Consider the following 21,660-nt stretch of genomic DNA (forward strand, 5'->3'; position numbering starts at 1 on the left):
GGAAGATGAAGGGTTTGGCTGTGCCAAGATGTTTCTAAACTTTTGGCAATATTTTGCGAGTATTAATTCCACCACAGGTATGAGGTGAAGGAAGAAATGTTAAACGTAAGAAGGGTTGGGGTACCATCTGGTCACCCCATTTAGGGCTTCTTAGAGGAAGTGGGGTCTCTGCTGTTCAAGCCTGGGAACAGTGGATGAAAGGGATTATTGTGATAAGCAACAGTACCCTCTCTCTATTGGGGTTGTACTTTTATCTTTTAAAGTGCCCTGAAGCTGTCCCTTAAACACATGAGTGACACTGGATCACAAAATGAATCGGCATTAAAGCAAACCAAACGAGCTAGCAGACCAGCAGTCAGGGTTAGCCTTTAGTTTTCTGTAGTAGCAGCACCTTGTTTAAGGTTAACCCTTCAGTGCATTTTTTTCCTGTTGTGTTGGAGCTGCACTGCAAAAGGTGTATTTTAGGCTGTTTACATCTGCACTTTTCTAAAGGCATGTTCAGCTTTATATTCTTCTACAGCAGAAGCCCCTAAAGGGTTAGCATTGGCCATTCAACATGTGGAATTTTGTTTAGTAGTCTAGCTGTCTAGCTGTGTTTGTCTCAGTTGATTACATTTTAAAGTTAGGGTTAGCCTTGGTTATTTGGCTTTTTCTTTTTTAGACGCTGTGGAAATATAAGAAAAAAGAAGCTCCACAAAAACAAAGTTTTGGGGACCGTCCCCGTATATTGTCCAATGGACAAAAATAAAGCAGAAAAAGTGGTTGAAATGATCAAAAGTAATGGTAGCAACTGACAAAGTACATGAAACAAAATGGCGCTTATATACAGTAATAAAATGGAAACAGGAAGTGGTTGGCAGGAAATGAAGTCGAATTCAGGAACCGGAAGTGAAGTCATCCATAGTGGCCAGAAGTGACGTCTTGGCAGCCATTTTGGAACCCGGTAATGCAAGGACTTCTTTTTCTTCGGTTTTCCTGTTGGGAGTTGAAGAGATTCGGGTAAGTACCACGTGACAACCCCTTGTCTCGCGATGTTTCACTCACCTTTAGGATTTTTGACTGCCTCCTAATCGCACGTGTGTGACAACGCGTTCGCGTGTAATGCGCTATTAAGATTGCCCATGTCGGTCTATCTGTCTGTACACATAAAATAACTTGATCCCGAATGGACCAAATTTGTTGAAATGTTGCACACTTACTTGTTTAAGAAAATCTTTTATGACAGGTTCATTTTTGTTGAGATATCTTGAACAGATCACGATGTACCCAGTGTGGAACATGGCCCGGACACAGACAGGCAGACATGGTTTTAAATCACCCAGCAGACGTTTATTCACAATCACTATTTACAAGGTGGACACACAACCCCAAAACTCCCCCAAAGTCCAAGCCTTACAATGCCTCTCTTTCCTTCAGGCCGCCTCCAGTCCGCTCTGCCTTGACTTTGTCTTCTCCGCTCCCGACTCCAGCCATTGAATGGAGGCAGGCGGCCCCGCTTATCCTTACCCGGACGAGCTCCAGGTGCCTCCCGATAACCTTCCGCTGGCCCTCCCAGGTGTGGCGGAAGTGCCAGCCGTGCACCCGGAAGCACTCTGGGTGTCCCTGGTCTTCTTCCCTCCAGCACTTCTGGGTGTAGCAGAAGTGCTGAGTGCCAGGGCTCTTCAGGCATCCGGGCGCCTCCTGGCGGTGACCACGGGCCCCTATAGGGTTGAGCTTCTAAGCTCTGTTCCAGTGGTCCCCAAAGCCACAAGAGCGGTCACCCCCTCGTGGTGTGGAGGAGCCCTCCTCCGGTCCTTCTGGGCGTCCCGGCTGGGTATCACCCCCAGCCACACACCACACCAGTTTTCAAATTTCAAAAACACCCATTGAAAGTTATGGCGAATTTGCAAGCTCGTCTGTCTTGAAACGGGGAAATGGCACATGCATGCGAGTCCAAGTACAAATTAATTTGCGGTTTCAATTTTAAATTTACTTGTACGTTTTGAATCTTTTCCTTTTTCTCACCCGTGACAGCCGCTTCTGATGGCAAACAGACTCCCAATACAAGTTAATGACACGCTGGCTGTTTGCACATATACGCACGTGCGGAAAGGCAACCAGGGTGGGTCTGTCCACCTCAGCGGGCGCGGGAAGGAAATCAAAGTCATTGGTTGGTTGCGCTCGCGCAGGAACAACATCGTCCTGCCTGCCAAATCCATCTTGGCGTGTGCGTTTACTCACTATTTACCTCACACTAAATTAACCAAACAGCCATTACCTGCATTTTATAATTATTCACTGTTTCACTAACACTATAATTTACTAAGGTGACCAGACGACCCAGCAGCAGCGACATTTACGATTTCAGGCTATGCGTACCGATAAATAAATGAAGAATATTAAAATGCCCATGTTTTAACAGGCTGCCATCTAATAAAACGTTGCACAAGCATTATCACAATACCAGTAATGGCATACTGAATTCACTTGACTTGACTTCATTCCTAGTTTTCCTCCTCTTTCTCTGTACGTTTATCATTCGTTTGCTCAGAGGTTGATGCGTTGGCTGCTTCCTGAGCAGCTCTTCTTTTCTCCACCCTAGCGGCCTGCTTCTCCTTTTCTTTCGTCGGCATCTTTTCGCGTTAAAACTGATTAAGTCGGTGTTTGTGTTGCCATATACTTAGTACATTTTCCTTAATTTTTCACTTAAGCTGGCACTTAAGTCTTCAATCTGCCTCAAGAATGATTTAAGATATGAAGAGGTAGGGGAAGTGATGGTGAAGGTGGTAGGGATGAGAACTGCACCTGTACGCATGCGCCACTCTGCCGCCCTGCTGGCCGCTGCCGAGAGTTGATTCTACAATAAAATACAATTAAAAAAAAAAGGAATAATTTTGGGAGTCAATCATCACCCGGAAAGCAGACAGTCGAGGTCACGTAGTATATGCGTACCAAATTTCAGGTCAGTACGTCAAACGGTTTGCGAGCTACGGGCGATTTCAAATCCTGGACAGACAAACGGACAGCCACAGAAGCATATTATATAAGGAGACATTTAGAACTTCAAGGGGCACAAAACCAGCCATATATAATATACGAATGATAATGTGGTCAAAACTGGGGAACGCTTCACTAAGATGTGTTAAATTTGCACAGCATCATGAGGGCGACTAAGAAGCAGACACGAACAAACAGAACTGCCATTTATTTGTTCACATTTCAAGAAAAGTGTTGAATTCTTTGTGTTCATTTGTGAAGGTGTTTTTTTTTTAATTTCCAAGTCCTGGTGTCACCGATCCTGATGAGATAAATGAGGTATTAAACAAACGAGGATGGGCTTTATGTGTGGGCATATATGCTGTGATAAAAACACAGACCAGACATCATAAAAAGGTTTGGGGCAGCCACCCGTATAATATCCCTGGCTGCAAAAGGTTTTGAGATTGACAGAGATGTTCACCATACTGAGTCTAAAACAGAACTGATTCTCTGGTGGTAAAATGGGGGCTTTAAAGGCCCATATCCATGTCCACCAGGTGTGAGTTTACTCCAGTCTCTGTCAGCTTGTCCCTAAGGAGCAGAGTAGGATGGTGTTAAAGGCGCTAGAGAATCCAGGAACATAATTCTTACCGCACCAGAGCCTCTGTCCAAGTGTGAGAGGGATCGGTGTAGCATGTAGATGATGGCATCCTCCGCTCCCACCTTCTCCTAGACCACTGTTACTGGTATTTTGAAACAAAGCTCTGCCCTTTGACTATGATTTTGGTTTGCAGTTTGGCTTGATGTTTCTCTTTTGTTGATTTTAAGTTTTGACCCTTGTTTTGCCCTTGGGTGTTGTTCTTTCTCTTGATCCTCCACTCTTTAATTATGTGGAATGACTGCCCTTTTTTGGCATCGTCTAGACCAGAAGTGACGTCATCGAAGGGCCCGGACCCGGAAGTGACGTCTTCTGAGGTACCGGAACCTGGCAGGATTTCTCAGGAAAGGTCTGCAGGGAACTGAGAAAGACAGTCAGTGCACCCCGCCCTCCCCTGGTTGGATGTGGTATTACCATTACTGAAGCCCCGTGTGTGACAATGCTAAACAAATGTCCTGACTGGGGATTTTGAAAATCTGGTTACCCTGTAATTTACTCTCGGAGTGCAACAAACACATGCTGGTCACTTGTTGTAATAAAGTTTGCTTTGCAGATCCCGTTTTATGAAAATTACAACAGCCAGACATGCTCAAGCAAAGAAGGAATTAATTACAAAAGTCTTTTTTTAGGTTAAGTGTTAATTGCAAATTGTCACTATGTGGGGCAGCACGGTGGTGCAGTGGGTAGCGCTGCCACATCACAGTTAGGAGACCCGGGTTCACTTCCCATGTCCTTCCTGTGTGGAGTCTGCATGTTCTCCCCATGCCTGCGTGGGTTTCCTCCCACAGTCCAAAGACATGCAGGTTAGGTGCATTGGCGATCCTAAATTGTCTCTAGTGAGTGCTTGGTGTGTGGCGCTGGCACCCTGCCTGGGGTTTGTTTCCTGCCTTGCGCCCTGTGTTGGAAGGGATTGGCTCCAGCGGACCCCTGTGACCCTGTAATTAGGATATAGCGGTTTGGATGATGGATGGATGGATGTCACTATGTGTGTGTTTATGTGAGTAAGAGTGGTCTTTTGTCAAAGACTTGAACTCTATCCAGGACTGTTTTCCACCTTTTCCCAGTCCTGGAGAGATTGCCTTTGGCCCTTGTAACACTGAAATGGATTGAGAAAGTTCTAGAACCGCCCTAGTGAGCTCAGTTCATGGAGGGCTACAGTGCCAGCACAGCCCTCAAATGTACCTGAATGTTATACCATACGTACCTTTTGTAACTTTATATAGGATCAGCACACCAGTCCTCATGTTATGTCTTACAGTATGTCTTCAGTGATAGTCTTCTATGGAGGTAGACTGTGCGGTGTAGCGACTGAGGCACTGGATGTTAAATAGTAAGGTGGCTGGCTTAATTCATGCCTCTGACTTGCTGTGTAACCCTTTTAGGTTAGATCAATGGTGGCAATGAGGCTTAGAAAGGAAGAAACAGAGATAGTGGAATAGAAAGAGAAAGAGATATAAACACGCAGGACTGTGCAAAAGTCATGAGAAAATGGTGTAACGTGAGAATGCTTTATAAAAATACACCATAAACAGTTTGTATTAATCAACAAACCTCCCTAGGAAGCACAGTAAAGTAGTACTATTAAAAAAGAAGGAAAAGCAACATATGGATCATGGTGCACGGATTTCACAAGGACCCTGAAAAATGACTTAAAAACTGACCTTTCAGGTGACCCAACATCCTTACCTGCACATCACGGGTTCAGCTTTGAAGCCTGAATTGGTTTCCTTTTCATTTGAGGCTTCCTGTGACCTAATGGGCCCATTTAGGGTTTCAAGTTTTGGTGTCACCCTGAGTGAACTCTTCAGCAGAAACAAATGGTGCAAGTGAGGTGGAGTGTAGCGAAGCTGAGAGAGTATGCTATGGTGAAATCTGATTGGCTGTTGGGCTGAGGATATTCTACTTTAGGACCCTGTTTACTGACTTGGAGGTCTTGGGTTTGTAGCTCGCCTCGCCATGTGTGTACTGATTCCACTGGCCAGTGATAGGAGTTAGTGGTTATTATGGGCATGTCCTTGGAGGCTGTGACTGGAGTACTGCAACGCAACGGGTATAAAAGACCTTCTGGGGCATCCTTTCACTATCTGAGCAGTGGATATAAAAAAAGTAAAAAATGAATATCACTTGCTAAAAATGGCTGTGCTTTGTTTGTCTCTGCATTGACCATTTGCTTACATCCTTAACTTTGCTTCTTGTTTTACATTTTTACATTGATGAACAGTTTTCTTTAATCTCCTGGTTTTTACCTGTTTTGAATTCATGTCCTTCTCCTGGTTACTCTGAATCCCGTCTGCCCTGCAGACATAACAGGCAGAAGCAGTATTTACATAAAAAGGGAAGATGAGGTGTGGTTTTATTAATTGGCAAAGTGTGACACCAAGAGGACAATAATCTAATCTAATAATCAAGCCCTGGACATAAAATCAAATTTGTAATTGAAAGAATGCAGAGTCAAAAATTAAACAAAAAATATTACACATAACTAGAAAGTTATAGTTAATTAACAAGAGTTTGTTACCAAAAGTCAGACTGAAACAAGTGTTGTTTTCTTTGTTGTATCCACAAACTTGTACACCCAGGAAGTGTATGAAGCTGATCTTTATAACTTCCACCTACGCCACCCACTTGCAGTTGACCTTACCTAGCAACAGCATAGCAACCATCAACAGAAAGGTCCCAAAATAGCGATGCCAACATGCAGCCGCACAATAAGTCAGTTCACATTAAACATTGTTAAACATACTTTGAAAGTGAAAATCAACACTAGCATTGCATTCCTTCACCTCCAAAGCCACCAAGACAATCATTTTTACAGGCCAAGGAATAGCTGCGAAACATGAAAAACAAAAGCCAGATCATGACACTGTGAGAAAGTGAAATGGACAGGGCCTGAGTCCTGAGAGATTTCTTACCAGTGACAAATCCTAAGTCACTTTACCTGTCTGTGCTCCAGCTGTGAATCCTTATATATAATTTGATACTATCAGTATGTAAGGTGGTCACGTCAATACCCCATATGTAAGGTGGTCACGTCAATACCTCATATGTATGGTGGTCGCGTCAATACCTCGACTCAATACAAGTTAGACATGCAATGGGACTCTGCCTCTGTAGTTTGAACGTAACGTGGCAAACGCGGACGCAGTATTGCATGATTGGCTAAGAATGTTCGAATGCTTCAGTGACGCCACTGGACGGCCGAGTATAATAAGTCGGTGTTGGTTCGAGCAGATAACGGTAAGTTTGGTTGGTTTTTGGAACGTTGCTTTGGTGGGGCGTACTTTCCAGGACTAACATCGTCGACTGACTTAAACCCTTCGACAGCTCCAGAACCGTAAGTAATTTAGAACGTAACGCCATTTGCTTGGTACGTCGAAATCTATAATTGGCCAGTTCAGTTTTGGCCTCCGTCCTTCTGACATCTATTGGCAAACTGACTAATGACAGCTGGGTATTAACAACGGTCATTGTTTAAATTTTAGCCGATCTCAGATTTAAAATGACCACGCCAACATAATTATTACTCCGACTCTGATTAGAGTCGTAAAATACGGTTTGTTTTGAAAATTTGTTTGCCGGAAAAAAACCAAATGAGGTGCGCCGAAGAGCTGAGTTCACGTCTCGCAGCCCTGTTTAAACAGGCAGCTCTTCATTACATCGGCCGAAAAGGTCTATTTTTTGCACAAATTAGTGCCATGATAACAAAATCATTTTAAGAACTTAAAAAAACAAATAATTCTTTGCAGAGAAAGTATGAATCTCACAAACATAGAATTTGTAGCCCGATTCGATCAGGCTCCCAGTCGCTAGTATATATATAAAATCCTAAGCCTAAAAGTGCAACAATTTTGTGCAATGATTTTATGTCACTTTTTTGTCACGCTTTAAATCAGACTTATTTTAAAATCTACTTATGTATGTTTGGTATCATTCTTTTCAGAATTTATCAGACTTTATTGTGATGTTGTTAGATTTTCAGATTCTTATTCCGTTTTTAAATTATAAACTTAAAGATATCAAGAACTCATGTCCCTTGAGACAAGAGTGCCAAGAGATTTAACCACACATGGGGCAGGAAATAAAAGACAAAGAGTAGGACAGCTGCTGTACAGGCTTTTAAACATTCAAAGTGCTGCACAAGATGCAGATCACGCAGCACGGCAGCAGCTGATCGAGCAAAGAGGAGGTAAAAAAAAAAAAAAACTATTTGTTTCCCATTATATCACCATTTAAGAAGTGGGTTCGGAGGAGCGACGGCGTCTCCTTGGGGTGCATTCAGCCCCGCTCTTCATAACGTGAGCGTCAGTGACGTGAAGTGGCTGGCGCATAGCACAGGCCGGGAGGATTGGCGAGCGAAGCAAGCAGGGGGGAACCTTCTAGTATATATGTATGTATGTCTGTGTGTACAGAGTCAGCAGCTCGTAAGTTAAGTTGATAAAAGGTAACAGCCAAATATGGTATACTGTACTCAGATATAAAGATCAATGCTAGAAACAGTTCCTTCAGCTGCTTTTATTTTTACTTTACTAAATCTGAAGATAATCAGTCAGTTTCTGCTCTACCTCTACCTATTTTTGGTTTTCTATGGAAACTGTCCAGCAGTCAGGGTTAGCCTTGGCAGATTACAAGAACACCTTAGCAACATAGTTATTCTGAGCTATTCACATGTACAATTTTCTATAGCAGTAGGTCTGAAGAACTGGTTGACTACGGATGGTTTGGTTTAGTTTGTCTTTTTGATTCAGAGATGTCCAGCAATCAGAGTTAGGCTTTGTTGTTCAGCTTTGTACTTTATTAAAGGAGGCAGAACATCAGTCAGTATTGGTCTTGGATGGCCTTAATATCATCTTACAGATACAATTACTAAGAATTGTTTATTTTCATTTTTCCTTCCACCTACAGGCAGACTAACTTATATAGGTGTTATATGTTAGCCAGGAATCCTTCCCTGGCTGGGGTTCAAGTCCTTGTTTCATGTCCTTTATGTTATGTTTTATTTTTTTGCATTATTCCTTGTTTTTAATTTTGCTGTATTCCCATTGGTTTTTTTTTTATGTGGATGGTCCCCTATATGTGAGTTACTGCCAGGAACTGCCCACTGCCAGTCCAGAGGGTCTCCCGCAGCTCCTGGCTGCACATTTAAAATGTTAATGGGGATTTGGTGAGCGTTTTCTTAGTTTAGTTCTGTGCTTTTTTGGATTTTGACCATTTTGGGTTTTTTTTAACTTTGCCATTGTATTGTATATGGGGTCTTATTTGTCTTGAATTGCCCTTACTAGCAAATTCTTTTTGCCTTATGTACTCTATGGAGCTTTATATACTGTATTTACAGAGCTCTTTATTGGGAAAAAAAAAAACACTTTTTAATTTATTTTTTTTATTTTATCCATCTATCCATTATCCCATTATCCAACCCGCTATATCCTAACTTCAAGGTCATGGGGGTCTGCTGGAGCCAATCCCAGCCAACACAGGGCGCAAGGCAGGAAACAAACCCCGGGCAGGGTACCAGCCCACTGCAGGTCGCACACACACACACACCCACACACCAAGCACATACTAAGGACAATTTAGGATTGCCAATGCACCTAACCTGCATGTCTTGGACTGTGGGAGGAAACCCACGCAGACACTGGGAGAACATGCAAACTCCATGCAGGGAGGACCCGGAAAGTGAACCTCAGTCTCCTTACTGCGAGGCAGCAGCGATACCACTGCGCCATCGTGCCGCCCTTATTGATTTTATTTAAATCAAACAACATTCCATACAAACAAATCAAGTTTTACAAAAATAGATTCAAAACAAATCAACCCAAACCCCAAAAATGTTCAGTACTTCCCCTTAGTATTAGCCGTATTTGATGGTGACATCCCCCTCTTATTATAAATGTTTGGGACTTCATGCTTTGGAGCTCTTCAGTGCTTGGGACTCCCAGTTCACGACAACAGGTTGTTTAGGATCAGTCTGGTCTTCAGGGTTATCATTTGTTTTTTTAGATTTTTCACTTTAGAAGCACATCCATCTGGGTTAGCCCTCCATTCTTACCGGTTTACATTTATTCTTTTCTAAGGGAGCAGTCCAACAGTTAGGGTCAGCCTTCATTGTAGACCTGTGTAGCTTCCTGTTGGAGCAGCCCAGTAAGTCAAATTGACTTTCTCTACTGTAGTCAGATGTGTAGATTTCTAAAGTAGCAATCAGACCGCCAGAGTTATCCTATGATGTGCTGCTTTGTCCGCTCATCTTTCTGGGTTAGCCTTGGCTGACTTTTATTGTTAAAGTGGAGATGCTAAAGCAAACTTGGTTATTGTTACATGTTCACTGTATAATTATTTTTAGCAGCAGATTAACATCAATAAATAAATGTGTAGCTTTCTACATTGCTCATCAGTCAGGATAAGCCACATTTCTTTTTGTTATACAGTCAACCCTCGTTTATCGCGGTTAATCCGTTCCAGACTCTGCCGTGATAAATGAATTTCCGCAAAGTAGGATTCTTTATTTATAAATCGAATATTTTCACAGTTAGAGCATAGAAAACCTGTTTACGACCTTCTAAATACATTTTTTAACATTATTAGAGCCCTCTAGACATGAAATAACACCCTTTAGTCAAATGTTTAAACTGTGCTCCATGACAAGACAGAGATGACAGTTCCGTCTCACAATTAAAAGAATGCAAACATATCTTCCTCTTCAAAGTGTGCGTCAGGAGCAGAGAATGTCAGAGAGAGAGAAAAGCAAACAATCAAAAATGAATACGTGCTGTTTGGGCTTTCAAGTATGTGAAGCGCCGCACGGGAAGCATATCGTATATCATTAAGGAGTTTTATTGAATATGTAATGGGCACTCTGATTGGGTAGCTTCTAAGCCATCTGCCAATAGTGTCCCTTGTATGAAATCAACTGGGCAAAGCAACTGAGGAAGCATGTACTATAAATTAAAAGACCCATTGTCCGCAGAAATCCGCGAACCAGCAAAAAATCTGTGATATATATTTAGATATGCTTACATTTGAAGCCGCAAAAGTCAAAGCGTGATATAGCGAGGGATCACTGTAGTTGTTATTGTAATAGCTTCTCACTCTGAAGATTATGCGAGTTTGAGAAAGGTATGTTACGATTAGCAGCATTATTCCAGGCTGTCCGCATTAGTATTTTTGCTTATCAGGGGGTTAATGGTCGGTTTGGCCTTGATTTGTCAGATTTGCAGTTTTCAATAGTTGCATCCTATAAGTCAGTGTTAGCCTTATAATGTTATAAGAGTCTCTAATTTTGTATGAATGGAGGTCAGTATAAAGCGTTAGCCATTGCTCAACTTCATGGCATTCAGTTGAAGCTGCCATTCAGTCAAGGTATTCCATGTTTGTCCATAAATGTACCTTTCTTTAGCTTCAGACTAGCTTTGACTGATTTTGGCTGGTTAGTTCTGTCATTTTTAATAGGTGCCGTCCTGCAATCAAGGTTAGCTTTTATGGCTTGGCTTTGTAGAGTTTATGCCAGAAGCACATCAATAAGAGAAATTCCTGTTTGTTGAAATTAGTAATTTTCCATAGCTGTTTACTAGCAGACATGATCTGCCTTTATATGAGTGCAGCCCAGCAGGAAGGGTTAGCCGTCATTGTTCAGATTTGTGTTTTTTTTTATATGCTGAAAGCACATCACTATGGGATATCCTTCACTGTTCATATTACTTTTCTATAGATGCTTAACAGCAGCAATAACTGGCCTAATGTATCTGTGCAGTCCAGTGAACAGGATAAGCCTGATGTTTGCCTGCAGAAACAGCCCTTTGGTCAGGATTATTCTTGGTCGTCCGCCTCTGTACTTTTCTTTAGCTGCAGTCTAGACATCATGGTTTATTTGGTTGGTTAGATTTGCAATCTTCAATATGAGCAGTCCTGCAATCAGCGTTAGCCTTTGTTGTTTCCGATATCAGGTTTGGCTTGGCCTCTTTAGAACTGTTGTTTGTTGGAGTATCAGGCTTAGTGTCGGGGTTAAGCCTAAACTTTTCTGATTTGTGGATTTGTACAGCATAAACCTTGTTACCAGAGACGAAGAATAAGGTCAAGTTCCAGAGCATTGTCTGACCAGCATTTGTGTGCCATCTCACGTTTTGAGTCCTTCTTCTCTCTCAGGCTGTGAAATCCCTTGAGCTGGAGAAATCTGCACTTATTCAAGAAAAGGAGGATCTGCACAGTCACTTGGTGAAAATGGAGCAGGAAATGGAAGGTATGTGAACTCAACATAATGTCCGGAGAGAGAGGTCTGGTATCTGTTGACATTTTATGTGTATGTGATTGTGCCCTCTATTACAACCTTCAGATAAGATCAATCAGCAGGTGACGCTGGAGAAGACCAGCCTTAGCCTGGAACTGGAGGAGGAGCGAAGACGCTATCAGGGTCTGCTGAAGGAGTTTTCGCGGTTGGAGCAGCGATATGAGAACTTCAAGGAGGAGATGGCTTTTAGTGAGGTACTCCTCAAACTCTAGCTACCCCACAATTTTGGTTACCTTCAGGTGTATCATAATCAATTATCATATAGCACTCTTATGCACTCTTTATTTGTATCAAATTGTTTGGATTGGAATGGTTTGCCAATCGTAGCAAATGGCCAACATTCGACATGTTGCCACTCTCCAAGGTCATGACAAATAAGAACATTTTAGAAGAAAGTTTAGGCCGATTGTGAATTTCTATCACACACAACACACAAAAGGGAGCAAGTTTTCAAAAAAAAAAAAACACTCAAAAGTCCAGGCTTGCTCTTAGTTCTGGTCTCAGCCCCCAGATGGCCTAACCCTCAACTCAAAACCTCAAAAGGTAGGCTTTCCTGTCTTTGCCTTTGTAAACCCATAGTGGGTGTAAGGCTTTGAAAGTTCACCAAGTGAAGGCCAGAAAAATAGGCAAAAACCTCAAGCAAACAAGTCTAAATACGGGATCCAATTAACAGTACCTTAAGATGTGGCAGGAGTACAAACCAGTAAAACCAAAGAAACACAAGATTCGCAAATCAGGAAACACAGAGAAACAAAGATGAAGGGAGAGCTTCTATCCTATTGTCATGTGTATAGAGCACAGTGATATTCGTACTTGCACGCCCAACCAAAATGCAGGCCATTTTCACTGTCTGGTGCCATGAGAATGAAGATGTATTAAAGTTTATACAGCAGCTTAATAAAACAGAAAGCCAAATCGGCTTACCTGATGTAATTTTAAGGGAAAAGTAGTGAATTAATTTGGAAAGATTTTGTTATGAACTGAGAGTACCAGTGCTACAGAGTGCCAAAGCGTGTACTGTAGCCTCAAAAGTGTCCTGTAGAGGGGGAACCTTCAAGTCTGGCTAGTAACAAGGCCAAACACTGAATCTTTTTTTTTTATTTTATTTTATCCATCCATCCATTATCCGTCCGGCTATATCCTAACTCCAGGATCACAGGGGTCTGCTGGAGCCAATCCCAGCCAACACAGGGCACAAGGCAGAAAACAAACCCCGGGCAGGGTGCCAGCGCACCGCAGATTTTATTTTATTGATTTTATTGAAAACAAATAGCATTCCGTACAAATGACTCAAGTTTAACAAAAAAGGTCTGAAACAAATCAAGCACCACCCCTGAGAAAGAGAGCCAGGCTAGCAGAGTAGAACTTAAAACTAGTAAAAACAAGTAAATAGATACATTAATAAATGAATAAAGATTTTACTATATTGGAGAAGTTTGGGTTTGGCCCGAACATTTGTGCATGGATTAAATTACTGTATACTAACCCAGAAGCTTCAGTTTGCATCAATAACATTTGCTCAGACTACTTTAAATAAATGAATAAAGATACATGGAGTCAAAGATGGGAGAGAATCTGCTTCCTCAGTGCTTTAAAAGCTTATTCTAAAATGTTATTGATGAGATCCTGTCAGGTTTTGAGAAAGTTCTGCACAGATCCTCTAAGTGAGAATTAGATTTTTTCCAATTTCAAATAGTAGATAACATCAGGTACCCACTGACTTAAAAGAGGAGAGTTAGGATTCTTCCAGATGAGCAAGACAAGTCTACGTGCCCATAGTGTAGTAAAGGCCATTACAGTTTGCTTGTCCATCTCCACTGTAAGCCCCTCTGTGAGCCCACCAAACACCGCTGTTAATGGGTTAGGAGGGATTGGGACACCAAGGCTGTCTGAAAGGCATTTAAAAATTTTGGTCCAGAATACTGTTAATTTGGTGCAGGCCCAGAACATGTGGCCCAGTGAAGCTGGAACTCGATTGCAGCATCCACAGGTTGGATTTTGCACAGGAAACATTTGGACAATTTTAAACGAAACAGATCATCAAGTTGAATAATTGTATGCTCTGCGCATATGGGGCTCAAGTGAATTCTCTGCATTGCTGCCTTCCACTCCTTTTCTGAACTGTTGAGTGAGGGATCCTTTTCTCCCTGTTCTCTTGGAACTACGAAAGGGAGGGACTGTAAAACGTTTTTATATATTACAGAAATGCTGTCTGAGTCCTCAGGACTGATCAATATTTTTTCCAGCATGGACGTAGGTGGGAGGTGAAGAAAATTGGGCAGGTTCTGTTTAACAAAGTTTCTAATTTGAAGGTAGTGAAAGAAATGTAGTGCTGGAAAGTTAAATTTGGAGTGTAATTGTTCTACGTACAGATCTCTAAGTGATTTAATCCCGAATGTTTTCAGAATTTAAAAGCTGCGTACATTTGAGAGGGTTGAAAAAAAGTGGTTCTCCTGTAGAGGTGCCACAGATAAAACCTTCTCTATCTTAAAATACTTCCTACATTGGTTTCATATTCTGAGTGAGTGAAGCAGAATCTTTATATTTATAAAAGATTTATTCTTCACATGAAAAATTGTCTGTAATACTGTGATGCTCCGAAGAGCACAAAAGGCATACAATGCCTGGTAAAAAACTAAGTCCCAAAGTAGCATCTAAAGAGTAGTCAAAAGGCAGCAATAAGGTAAAATAAATCCACCAAATCACAAAGCAGAGTAGAAAACACCAGAAAACTCATCAACTGTCTAGTGCATTCGAATGAACCAGCAGGAACTGTGGAAGACTCTCTTGATTAATAGGATGGAGGACAGGTCCTGGTAGTGATTAGCAGATGGCTCCAATTCCTGGGGGACCACTCATAAAACACATGGAACATAACTCAGGCAGCTTGCATACAGTACAAAGACAAAATTACAAACAATGAATAATGCACATAACATAAATAAAAGAACCAAAAATGATTCACATTGACATAAAACATAAATATGAACCCAAGACGGGTGGGTTAGAACAGATGGACGCATATAGGTCACATTTAGTCAGTTGGAGGAGAGTCATATCTTTTCATCCATCCCTTTTTTATTCTGTTTATACATTGCTTATTATGATTCATTGCACTCAAAATGGCAAAAAGGTCTATCAAGACATATAAACCTGACCCCTGGCAGCCTGACCCTAAACTTTATTGGCAGGCTTTGGCCTGTCTAGGGCCCCAGAAATGGGGAACAGCCTTTCATTGTTCAGAAATAATGGAAACTAGGGGGCTCTGACCTCTGCTCACTTCGCTCGCCCACCCCTGGGTTTGGTTTACCAGATATACAATTTAAAGAGATTGTTATTTTCATGGGAATTGTTACTTATGCATTATTTTCACTTTTACTTTAAAACATTTGTAAAAACAATATTTGGAATTAACTTTTCTTCAAGATTGCATTGAATTTTGATTCTGTGTTTGGACTTGCATCGTGACAACACAACGTTTATCTACCTGTGAGTCAATATCGTTTCTTTCTCTCTAATAAATAAAACGACTTCCTCGAATGTTTGTCCATGCTCTCTCTTCTTTGCTTTGTTGTTGACGTGTAATCTAGAATGTATAAAATTATTGTCCTGATAAAATTTATAAGAGCTGAGAGCGCAGGAAGCATGTCTGACAAAAGCATTCACAAGACTCAGGTTAGATTAACGTCTCGTTTGAAAATAGTTGTAAGTAGGATGGGACTTGAAAGAGTCTCATGTTAAACGTCTCCATCTCACGGGACTTTTTGGAATTTTTTAATTCTCGCTGGCAACACGAATTAAACGATCTACACGTCTCCTACTTAATGTTTGAATCCAAACCTTGTATTCGATCTCTTTTCGCTGTTCCGTTATTTTACCGAGTAATAATTTCTGTTTGTGCTAATTTGATCTTTCCCATCCTTTTTTTGAGACTTTGGAATTTTCATACTTCCATTATCTTTAACCTGCTCTGCATGTGTACTACGCCACCATTTTTTAATTCTTTACAACGTTCTACTTTGTCATCTACTCTTTGTCCTTTATTTCTGGCCTCAGGCGTAGTTAAATCTGTTTCTCGCGGGACATATACCGCTGCTCACATTGTGAAATGGCTGAACGCACGCTAAGGAGATGCGGTCAGATCAGCTGCTGTCTTTCTGCTGCTGCTTGCAAGCTGCATTTTCTTTTTTTCACCCTGTTTGTCGATCATTTAAAAGCCTGTACAACACCTGTCCTTTTTGCCACTTTGCGTCTCTGCTGTTCGCATTGTGAAGAGGTGGGTTACTGTCCGCACGCTAAGGAGACGCGAAAAAAACCCTCAGGTTTGAATGACAAGTCCAAAAACAAGATACTAATAAAGAAGGCTATTGGTTTATAACAAACAATGAAGAATAAAAAATGGCAAAAGACAAAAAGGAAATGGCAAAAAATGATTTTCCTAGAAAAGCAATTCACAGCAAAAAAGATCCAAGATGTAATGTATTGTAATCTAATATTCAAAAACCACAAGCAGGAGTGACATCTCCAGAAGCCAATAAATACAATCTTTCCAAATGTTAAAGAACCATTGAAGTATCTGCTTCTTAGACTCACAATATATAGACTGAGGGTGGTCCTTTAGCTGTGATGTAATGATGGCTTCACCTCTTGGGGTTCCACGAACAAAACTCAAAGAACAAAGGAGAATACATAATATATAGACAGTAAATTAATAAACATAATACTAGTAACAAAAATGCATAAATGCAGTAAACATCAGAAAAATAATGCAGGAGATTAATAAGAGTGCAAAGTTCATAATGAGGGTTTTTTAAGTGGCCTGTGATAAGCTGACATGACAATGGAAGCCCTGATCATTGTGTTCCCCTGTATCTCTTTTCACCAGCGTGTCCTGGGACACCGCAGAACCCCGTCCTCAATGAGCCTGAATCTTGACTACATTCCTGAGACCACTGGAGTTAGCAGTAGCCCACAGGAGCCAAAGCGCAAGATTAGCATGGTGACTGCATCTGAGGTGAATGACAGGCTTGATAGCAGAGCTGGATCGCTCCATCTCACTGCAATGGTATGGATTCTAATATGTGCCTACTTTCTGAGTGACTTTTAGAGGTAAAGACTCTCATAGCAAATGTGTTGCATGCATTAAAGGATTCTCTCAAGGAGGCAGTGGGCCTGCAGAAGGACGAAGTGAAAGGATTGAGTGAGGAAGACTTGAGTCATGCATACGATGCGGTCTGTGTGGCCAACAGGTTAGCTGAGGCTCAGCTCTCAGACTTTCCAGTTAGCAGTTCTTTCTTGGTTCCTCTTGCTCTCACTGCCATTGTCCCAACAGGATACTAGAGGCTCAGCTTGCCTCCCAGCGTGGTACCTGGGACTCTGAGATAAACAGCTGGCGACTGCAAGTTCAAGTTCTTCGGGAGGAGATGGACAGGCAGAGCCAGGCCCATGCTCGTCTGCTCCAGCTGCCCCCTGGTGAACAGCTTCATCGAGGGCTACAGGATCAACTTACACGGCTCACTGCAGACAACCTAGATCTGCTAGAGCAGCTGGAGAGTCAGGAGCAGGTGGCCCGTAAGCTGAGGAGGGAGCTGAACCTGTTGAGGAGTGTGCAGAGGCGTGACCTCAAACCAGGTTGGTCAAAGGAAGCGTGAGCGGTGATTTACAAAGCATAGTAGGCTAACTGTATCTCCATCACTTCCCACTGCCAGGTATGGTGAAATCTGAGGGCATCACACCTCACAAAGCTGTAGAGCTCCAAGGGCTGCTGCGCTGTCAAAAGAAGGATGAGATACAGCTGCTCAAGAACCTGGTGACAAGTGAGACACCCGCTCCCCTGAACTTTGTGATTCTGCCTATTTAAACTTTGTCACACTGGGTATACTGGGTATACCATTAAAATGTCTCTTCTTATTATTATTATTCTTTCAGTTGCTCTTGTTAGGGGTTGCCACAGCGGATCATCTTCTTCCATATCTTTGTCCTCTGCATCTTGTTCGGTTACACCCATCACCTGCATGTCCTCCCTCACCACATCCATAAACCTTCTCTTAGGTCTACCTTTTTTCCTCTTCCCAGGCAGCTCCATCCTTAGCATCCTTCTCCCAATATACACATCATCTCTCCTCTGCACATGTCCAAACCAACACAATCTCGCTTCTCTGACTTTGTCTCCCAACTGTCCCACCTGAACTAACCCTCTAATGTCCTCATTTCTAATCCTGTCCATCCTCGTCACACCCAGTGCAAATCTTAGCATCTTTAACTCTGCCACCTCCAGCTCTGTCTCCTGCTTTCTGCTCAGTGCCACCCTCTCCAGCCCATATAACATAGCTGGTTTCACTACTGTCCTGTAGACCTTCCCTTTCACTCTTGTTGATACCCGTCTGTCACAAATCACTCCTGTCACTCTTCTCCACCCATTCCACCCTGCCTGCACTCTCTTCTTCACCTCTCTTCCACAATCCCCATTACTCTGTACTGTTGATCCCAAGTATTTAAACTTGTACTGTTTTACCTTCCCCTATGTTTAGTTCCCATCGTGAGGAGTTCTCCATGCGTTGCTAGAAGCGTGTCCTCAGAGACCACAACCTTTGAGTAACAATGTGACAGAATATAAGGGCATATATGGTAAATTACTTCTAATGTGAATTGTAAATACAAAATCATTTTTCCAAATCACTCTTTCTAAAAGTGTTCAGTATCTTTTCTTGGTTCGGACTTTTTTGCCCTATATTTTTGACCACAGTTTTTGACGCTCGTGCTTTTGATCTTCTAGTTTTGACAGTTTTCTGATATTCATCCCTTCTCTTAGGCACTTCTCAAATCTAGTCAGTTCACTGACATAACGCAAGTTAGGCACTCCATGCCTCCAAATGCTTGATGACCTCCTCTTTATAATAATAACCAAATATAATCTATATAATATAGTCTGCATCCACCAATGTCATTCTGGACCTGCCTATTGATGTCACTTACACAATAATAGAATTGATCTTACTGGGGTGCAACAGAGTACCTGTGTTACACAGCTGCAGAAGAGAATACATGTAAACAAGGGAGTGTAAATGAGGCTGTAGGGAGCTACAGTCATTGTTTTCCATCCCATAAAATCTTTAAAACCTCCAAAAACTCTTTGTATTTAGTTTTGTGTTTCCATATTGCAAAATCATCCATTAGACAGATTTTAGTGTTAGTTTTGCAAGACTGTAGGTATACTGCCAGGAAGGAAAAAAGCCAGAAAAAAATAATACATTCCAGATAGAAGAGCTAGCAGTTAAGTTGGGTTGCAACATAGCCAAACTCCACTCGCTATTTTAAACCTAAGCTTCACTGCTAATTAAAAAAAACTGGCAAAAAAGGATCAGAAAAAAAGTAGCAAAAATCAAAAGCAAACATGTAAAATAACCAGGCAACAGTACCAGAAACACTAGGCAAAATTCATAGCCAAGTAATACTTCTCTCTATGATAAAGAAAAATCTTGGGAGACGAGACGTGATCTTCTCGGAAGACACTTTGAAGTCCCGCGAGACAAAGAAATGAAATAAAAGGACAGCTGCTGTACATACTTTTAAATGATCATCGTGCAGTGCAACATGCAGATCACGCAGCACGTCACAAACAGCAGTACCTTTTAAATGATCGTCGCGCAGCGTCACATGCAGATCATGCAGGATGGCACTAGTAGCCCCGGGGGAGGGGGAATAACTCATTCACTACAGTTTTATTACTGGCTAATATTAAGAAATAAAAAATGAATGAAATGAAAATAGCAATCTCTTTAAATTGTATATCCGGATAACCAAATCTGGGGGTTGGCAAGCGAAGCGAGCAGGGGGCAGAGCCCCCTAATGCTATAATAAAACCAAAGATCACTAGAAGAAGCAAACACACTGGAAACTAGTGCTGTCACAAGAACTGATAGTTCAATGCCAAGCCAATACCAAACTTCCAAAAACAAAATAGTACTGACTTGTTGTTACAGTACCCATACTACCAACTTAAAGTCGGTACTGCGCTCATGTGCGACTGCAAGTAGACCAGCAGGTCTCCAGCACTGATCCAGGAAGGCTACCGTGGCTGCAGGTTTTCATTCTAGCCCTTTTTCTTAATTAGTGACCAGTCACTTTTTGTGCCTTAACTGTAATTGACTTGCCTTTTAAGACTCATACCCCTCTATTATTATTATTTTTAATCAGCAGCCAAACAAAAAGATAGATAGATAGATAGATAGATAGATATGAAAGGCAGTATATGATAGATAGATAGATAGATAGATAGATAGATAGATAGATAGATAGATAGATAGATAGATAGATAGATAGATAGATAGATAGATAGATATGAAAGGCAGTATATGATAGATAGATAGATAGATATGAAAGGCAGTATATGATAGATAGATAGATAGATAGATAGAATAATGAGATAAACAGTAAAATGAACCAATGCATGACCAGCAGCCAGTGTCCAGCATACAGTATCTGAATAGAGGGAAAGGTGAATATCTCAGTAATGCTGATCTGATCAGGTACACAAAACATTTTGGTGGTGTTCTCAGAAAAAGGAAAATCATCCGTTTTTTAGAAGTGTCTGCTCTGGTGGAATGTGAGTACCAACAAGCCATGGAATTAAAGAATGAAAAGAAACTGGTTGGGGTTTGAGGTCATCTGTTGGCTCTTTGCACATCTCATTTTTATTTGGCTGCCCTTTAACAAATCAAGAAGCAATTGAAAGACTGAGTCTTAAATAAAAGACAATTCAAATGAACGGAAAGACAAGTTAATTAGCAGCAAAAAAGGGTCACTAATTAAGAAGAATATGTTAGGTTAGGTTAGGTTAGGTTAGGAGCACGCACTGATACAGTGCATTGCCGCACCCACCACAAACCAACTCAGGATCCAGATTTGGACCCGAGTGCAGCCATGCAATGGGTGATACCTCAGCACCACACTAGTTCAGATGGAGTAGAACAGTGTGAGGTTTTATATGTTGGTTGGAGTGCCAATTCTGCCACCACCCCCAAGTTTTTCCCTGCAGGTTGGAGAACTGGAATGAAAATCTGCAGTCACAGTAGTGCTCCAGGAATGGAGTTACAGACCCCTGAAGTAGACAAGTTACTTCATAAGGTGCAACAATATGTGAGAAAAGTCAGTCAGTGTCCAACCTGCTATATCCTAACACAGAGCCACTGGGGTCTGCTGGAGCCAACACAGGGCGTAAGGCAGGAACAAATCCTGGCCAGGGTGCCAGCCCAGCACAGGGCGCACTCACACACACACACACACCAAGTATAGTTTAGGATTACCAATGCACCTAACCTGCATGTCTTTGGACTGTGGTAGGAAACCCACGCAGACACGGGGAGAACATGCCAACTCCACGCCAGGAGGACCTGGGAAGCGAACCCAGGTCTCCTTACTGCAAGGCAGCAGCACTACCACTTTGCCACCGTGCTGCCCTACATGAGAAAAACATTAGTAAAAACTGCATATAAAAATGGCTTGTAGTAGTGAGGGCGATGATACAGCACTGCATCACAGGCTGAAAAGAAAAGCAGCAAAAGTCAGGAGAATTCCAGTGAGCACCAAAACAACACACACACGGGCTTCTGGTATTGCCTCTTTTATCACAATATGGACTTAGTTCATAAATAGATTTGAAATAATAGAATAAACGCTTTGAAAGTGAAAAAACATGACCAATCTGATAAGGTTTAATCATTCAGCTTGTAGTGTCACTAAGTTGTACGAGGAGACAAATCAATGG

General features: G+C 41.8%; 1 protein-coding gene across 1 annotated transcript in view; it reads left to right on the forward strand.

Moving 5' to 3' along the window:
• The window catches only part of si:dkey-110c1.10 (unconventional myosin-Vc), a 60,608-nt gene that overhangs the window by 28,059 nt on the left and 10,889 nt on the right, over window positions 1-21,660 (forward strand). The window contains exons 22-28 of the mRNA XM_039767730.1: window positions 11,319-11,438; window positions 11,753-11,846; window positions 11,940-12,088; window positions 16,780-16,959; window positions 17,043-17,143; window positions 17,227-17,525; window positions 17,603-17,710. Of these exons, the coding sequence (XP_039623664.1) occupies window positions 11,319-11,438; window positions 11,753-11,846; window positions 11,940-12,088; window positions 16,780-16,959; window positions 17,043-17,143; window positions 17,227-17,525; window positions 17,603-17,710 (1,051 nt within the window). The remainder of the gene's footprint in view (window positions 1-11,318; window positions 11,439-11,752; window positions 11,847-11,939; window positions 12,089-16,779; window positions 16,960-17,042; window positions 17,144-17,226; window positions 17,526-17,602; window positions 17,711-21,660) is intronic.

The sequence above is a fragment of the Polypterus senegalus genome, chromosome 10, assembly GCF_016835505.1.
Source record: "Polypterus senegalus isolate Bchr_013 chromosome 10, ASM1683550v1, whole genome shotgun sequence".
NCBI classification, from domain to species: Eukaryota; Metazoa; Chordata; class Cladistia; order Polypteriformes; family Polypteridae; genus Polypterus; species Polypterus senegalus.